Source organism: Chelonia mydas, chromosome 5 (genome assembly GCF_015237465.2).
Source record: "Chelonia mydas isolate rCheMyd1 chromosome 5, rCheMyd1.pri.v2, whole genome shotgun sequence".
In the NCBI taxonomy this organism is placed as follows: Eukaryota; Metazoa; Chordata; order Testudines; family Cheloniidae; genus Chelonia; species Chelonia mydas.
Window position 1 is genome coordinate 23,708,298 of NC_051245.2, and position 6,105 is coordinate 23,714,402.

The window sequence follows — 6,105 nt, forward strand, 5'->3', positions numbered from 1 at the left end:
TCTGGACACATGAAATATCACGGATGATAATGATTAAGCTGAGAATGTCTTTTTTGAGGAAAATGGTCCTCCCCCTTGTGCAGCATTGAATAAGATTAATATTTGGAGTCTGTTTCATCACAGATCAGCCGCACTCACAAATGAGACTTGCAGCTGCACAACTCAGCATTTGGCAATTAGGCTCTTATTATGTCGTATGAAAAAACAACCTGAAAGAGGAAGGGATGCATTTAGTGTACATGCTATAGAGACTCACGTCTTCATTTGCACATAACTAACAGTTGTGCTCTTTGTCAAACAGCTTCTATCTAGGTATGTGTAATGGATGAAATGGACTTAATTTGCAAAAAGCCCAAGTAATCAGGATCTATGAGAATAAAATGTAGGTGGGCAGGAAATGCCCCCAACTAGAGGCCAGGGCTCCAGACGCAGGATCTTTGCCAGTAGCCACTATTCCATCCTCAGGAATTGAACAACAATCATAGATGCCACAGACCACCTGGTCAGCTCCTATCATAGCCCTTCCATACTGGCCTATCCAGAGCTAGCTGGAGACCCTTTTAGTGCAGGCAACTTTCTGTGATCCCCTGTGTATCCTCAACACGGGACTTAAGGGGAACAGAGAGCCTTGCCCTGTCCTTCTGCACCATGAGTGAATTTCACACAGAATATAAACATGTAACAAACTGAACCAAAACCCTGGACCCAAACACCCCCAAAATTTGTGGAAATTTGGATTTGACCTTAAAATGTATGGATCTATTAACTTCATCTTGGCCTCTACATCTATATAACAAGTTGGCCCCAACCTGTATCTGAATACCACTAAAGTTTGGGTCCAATCAATGCAGCTTAGGCATCTCTCCTTCTCTTTTTAATAAAGGAGTGTTATTCCTTTTATCTTCTGTGGACACTGAATCCAGATGATATTCACTAACTTTTGCCGGGGGGCGGGGGGGCAGATGGGAGGAATCAAAACAGGCTGCAAAACTCAATATGTCTTTTTTAAAAGTGGGGAAGGGAGAATGTTGGACAACTTTGTTCAATCACCCTTAACCCTAGTAGGAATTTTTGCAAATGTCACTTTTCAGTCTATGCCTGGAGCTTTCGGCAGCAGAATCCCTGCAGCTGTAGTCACAAGCTGACCTTTGCCAGAATAAAAGCCCAGCAACAAATCACTCGTGACTGAGGCATAGGATCAGATGATCAGTTCATTCAAGAAGATTAGAAGTGCAGTGAGAGGAAAAAACCGTACCGCTCACTCCCTGCCCCCAGAGACAGTGAGTGAGAGAAGGGGCTCTGCATACCTGTGAGGAGAGCATGGTAATGAAGACCCTTCTCTTTATCCTGATGAGAGCAAACATCAAATAAATATGCTTTGATGGGGCCATCGATAAAGTCAGCTGCAAAATCAAAGAGCACTACGCCCAGCATGGTTATGACTATGGCCCAGGTCCGCTGCTTGCCTCGCTCAGGGCTCAAAGCTGCAAAAAGAAAAATAAACTGACTCTTACAACAGCCTCCCTACTTTGCAGTAGTTTATAGACTAAATGCAACAGAGCTGTGACTGTGAGAGTGATATTTTATTTCTCCCTCAGTGCCTGCAAACAGTGTCTTCATACGGGCAGACACATCCCAGTTAAACCAGCTCAAGGGAAAGCTAGCAGCACAGCAGACACAAGTTTCGAGACATGAACTCTTCTCCTGAATAACCCATTATAATAGCAAAGGTAGCTTTCCACCTGGGCTGCTAAACTTCAATAGCTTACATCCTCAGCTGAAACATAATCGCCTCTAGGATGTTATTCTTACAGTTTTGCTCAAGATTTCCAATGCAAAATAATCCCCAAGGAGTTGTTTCTTATCTATTATTCACCAGCACTACACGTTCCTGAATTAAACACAGGCATGAATAATGACTTTATTTGCTATGAACACCAACTCTGGTTTAGAGGTTTTGGAGCAGGGAGGTGGGGAAGGGCAATACTTATTCAGTTGCAGATGTCAGATTTGAACCATACAAATAAAATCTACTGTCAAATTAAACGAGTCATGTGTTAGCTCTTTAAATCTGTCTGGGCCTGGACATTATTGAGATGAACTTTGAAGCAACCGCACCAACATACAATAAATTGTACTCGCACAGACAGAGTACAGAACAATCTGGCAAATAACAGGCAGCATTAGGGTGGAACCTGGAAAAGATCATGTTGTTCCTCAGTTCTTTCAGTGAGACCTAGTCATGTGACGCTCCTGTTCTCACCTTTATTTACAGACAGAAAAAAACCTCTTTTCTTTCTGGTTCAAGAAGCAGGATGAGCTTTGTCTATTCGCTCAGCACGTGCAGCTCACTCACCTGAGACCATCATGTCTCCATTGAGGTACAAAGCCATACCCAGCAACATCATAATGCCCAGAGCCAGGATGTAAGGGCGCCGCTTGCCCCAGCCAGAGGTGCAGTGGTCACTAGCTGATCCCACCACAGGCTGCAGCACAAAGCCCAGGATGGGGCTGATGAGCCACACCAGGCTGTAGAGGCTCTTGGGCAGCCCCACACTGAGCAGCACCGGGGTGACAAAGGCAGCTTCCACTGCATAGCAAAACTCCCGGCCAAGCATGGCCATGCTGTGCATAATCAGCCTGCCCGTGGGCTTTTTGACAGGCTCCACTGATCCAAAGGGGTCTCCTCCTGCCAAGGATTCCAACGCAGCTTTTTCCTTCCCTCTGCTGCTGTCCATGCCAGCAATTCACAGCTCGGATGGTGGTGGAAGTCCCCGACTGAAATCCTGTTTCATTAAAGTCATTGGACTAGCTAAGCCTGAAGTTCCTGTAAGTGGCTCAGAGAAGGTTTGTTCTAGTTCTGGATGACAGGGAGCCTGGCTCACATACTGAAAGGGAAAGGTCTGGGGTGGAGGAGGGGCTCACATACTTTCCTGCCTCTAAGATCACAAGTTAGGAAAGGAGGGGGTGGGGAAGTGTATGTGAAGATTAGCAGAACCGAGCTTCTGGCTATCTGGAGAGCTCCCAACTATCCATGAGTGAAGGATTATCTTTCCAGGGAAAGAAGAGATAATGGGTGCCCATGTCTCGTGGGCTGGGGCATAGGTTTGGCCTAAAAACAAAACTACTTTTACTGCTATAAGGCAATTATGGTACGAAGCACGTAGGCCCACATCCTTCCATTCAGCAAACAGCCTGAATACTGGGTTGTGTGCTCATTCTCCACGGTAGTGGGAAGCCTGCTGAATAGCTGTAAAGTCACTTATGCTACTATGGGCCTAACATGCCCCCTCCAGGGATCCAGAGAGAAGGATCCACAGAGCCATCTCCACTGTTCCTTTGACAGAGAACTGCTCCAGAACAGAGCTCCGTGTCAGATAGGTATTGTGCATCCTGCACAGTCCTCCCCAAAACTTGCACTCCCCTGGCTTTAAATGATCCACACAGGTTCCGCTGTTTGGAGGACCTCGGCACACACCCGGGGGGGGGAGAGGGGAGGAGGGGGAGATTTGCTCCAGAAATCACCTTTCCTGGTATGATTTCAAAGCACTTTACAAAGATAAATGTTATCACTGGCTCATAACTTGAAGTGCCAGAGCTGGGAAACAGAACCCAGATCCCTTGACTTCAAGTCCTGTGCTTTAACCACAAGGCCTTGCTCTCTAAAGGGAAAGGAAAGTCATTTCAAAAGTTTCCTTACCTGTTACTGATCAGGGATTATACACTGAAGGGATATTCCACCATTCATGTTTGCTTACACTTTGCATTTACCATTTACCATTTGCATAAACCATTTAGGGCAGAGACCATACTTCTTGTACCGAGTACACGATAGGCACTCTGATAATTTAAAGGAACTCTGTCAACTGGAAAAAAAACACCACACTTCTATCTGAATATTTTGTATTTATTATTGTTACAAGATCACTAGAAGTGAAAGAGCTATCTGAGCTACCAAATACAGGATAAATTAATCATAGAAATGTAGGACTGGAAGGGACCTCAAGAGATCATCAAGTTTAGCCCCCTGCACTGAGGCAGAACGAAATGAATCTAGACCATTTGTGACAGGTGTTTGTCCAACCTGTTCTTAAAAACCTCCAGTGATGGGGATTCCACAATCTCCCTGGAAAGCCTAGTCCAGTGCTTAACTACCCCTAGTTGGAAACTCATTGCTAGGAAAGTTTTTCTTAAATCTCTAACCTAAATCTCCTTTGCTGCAAATTAAGCCCATTACTTCTTGTCCTACCATCAGTGGACATAAAGAACAACTGATCACCATCCTCTTTGAAAAAGCCTTTAACGTATTTAAAGATTTATCAGATCCTCCCTCAGTCTTCTTTTCTCAAGTCTAAACATGCCACGTTTTTTAATCTTTTCTCATAGGTCAGGTTTTCCAAACCTTTGATCATTTTTGTTGCTCTCCTCTGGACCCTCTCCAATTTGTTCAAATCTTTCATAAAGCATGACATCCAGAATTGGACACAGTACTTCAGTTGAGGCCTCACCAGTGCCCAGTGGAGTGGGACAATGACATCCCGGGTCTTACATACAACATTCCTCTTAATACACCCCAGAATCTATTAACCTTTTTTGCAACTACATCACGTTGTTGATTCATATTCAGTGTGATGCACTATAACCTGTAGATCCTTTTCAGCAGTACTTCTACCTAGCCAGTTACTCCCAATTTTTGTAGATATGCATTTAATTTTACCTCCCTAAGTGCAGTACTTTGCATTTGTCTTTACTGAACTTAATCTTGTTGATTTCAGACCAATTCTCCAATTTGTCAAAGTTGTTTTGAATTCTAATCCTCTCCTCCAAAGTGCTTGCAAGCCCTCCCATCTTGGTGGCATCCACAAATTGTATAAGCATATGCTCCACTCCATTATCTAAGTCATAATGAAACGATTCACTAGTACCAGACTCAAGACTTACCCCTGTGGGGCCCCACTAGATACCACCTCCCACTTTAATAGCAAACCATTGATAACTAGTCTTTAAGTACAGTCTTACAATAAGCTGTGCTCCCACTTTAGAGTAATTAACTCTCCCATTTTTTTTTCCAATTAAAACAGAGAAACCCACACCGCTCAACTATAAACTAGGTCAGCACAGGTAACAAATAAATTGAACTGTGGGGCAGGAAAGACCTGGAGTATTTTGTCCGTGCAGCTCTTTATAGATAGTTGAGGTCTCAATGTTTTGTTTCTACTGTCTGTCTGTAATAGTATGATCATAGAATCATAGAAAATTAGGGTTGGAAGAGACCTCAGGAGGTCATCTAGTCCAACCCCGTGCTCAAAGCAGGACCAACACCAACTAAATCATCCCAGCCAGGGCTCTGTCAAGCTGGGCCTTAAAAACCTCTGAGGATGGAGATTCCACCACCTCCCTAGGTAACCCATTCCAGTGCTTCACCACCCCCCTAGTGAAATAGTGTTTCCTAATATCCAACCTAAACCTCCCCCACTGCAACTTGAGACCATTGCTCCTTGTTGATACAATGGTGGGAAAGTATAAGCAATACAAAGCCTAGCAAAGATCTGCCAAAAGATGTCTGGGACTTATTTCTGCATCCATTTCATGCAGAACTAAATCAAGGTAGACATTTTTGTTGGTGCTAAGAAATCAAAGGCGAAGTTGCTTCAGAATCTCTCAATTTATTGAAAGAGAGTCTAAAGAAAAACTTCTTACATGAAAAAGTAATAGGTCTGAAGTGAAAACTGAAAGTTTCAGTAGAAATCTGTACTTGATATATCAACACCACTGATCAGGTTATATATCTGAATTAGGGATCTGTTCCAAAATCCAGTGAAGTCAATGTGAATCTGGATCAGGCCCTAAATATACACCATAGATTGTTTCCCCAACTTGATCACATTTATAATTCCCTGGCTTGACCAGAAGGATCTGAACTAAAGTAAATTATTATTTGATCATGGATATGGATTAGGACAATTTCAGACAAAAAAAATATCTTTCAAAATGTGTTTAAAATACAAGGACTCATTAGGATTATCATCATCCAGGGACCCAATGCATTTTTTGTCAAATTTGTCTAATTTTTTTTTTTTATCATAACCCTGTGTTTATAAAAGT

The 6,105-nt window shown here is 43.1% G+C and overlaps 1 protein-coding gene across 2 annotated transcripts in view; it reads right to left on the reverse strand.

The window, feature by feature from the left end:
• SLC45A2 (solute carrier family 45 member 2) overlaps positions 1-2,850 on the reverse strand; it is a 36,387-nt gene extending 33,537 nt beyond the window's left edge. The window contains exons 1-2 of one of the 2 annotated variants that reach the window (XM_007068843.4): positions 2,357-2,850; positions 1,308-1,484 (exon numbers count right to left, since the gene is read on the reverse strand). In XM_007068843.4, the coding sequence (XP_007068905.3) occupies positions 1,308-1,484; positions 2,357-2,738 (559 nt within the window). In that variant the 5' untranslated portion in view covers positions 2,739-2,850. The remainder of the gene's footprint in view (positions 1-1,307; positions 1,485-2,356) is intronic. The other variant, XM_043546988.1, reaches the window with a different exon arrangement.
• Between the last annotated feature and the right edge of the window lie 3,255 nt (positions 2,851-6,105).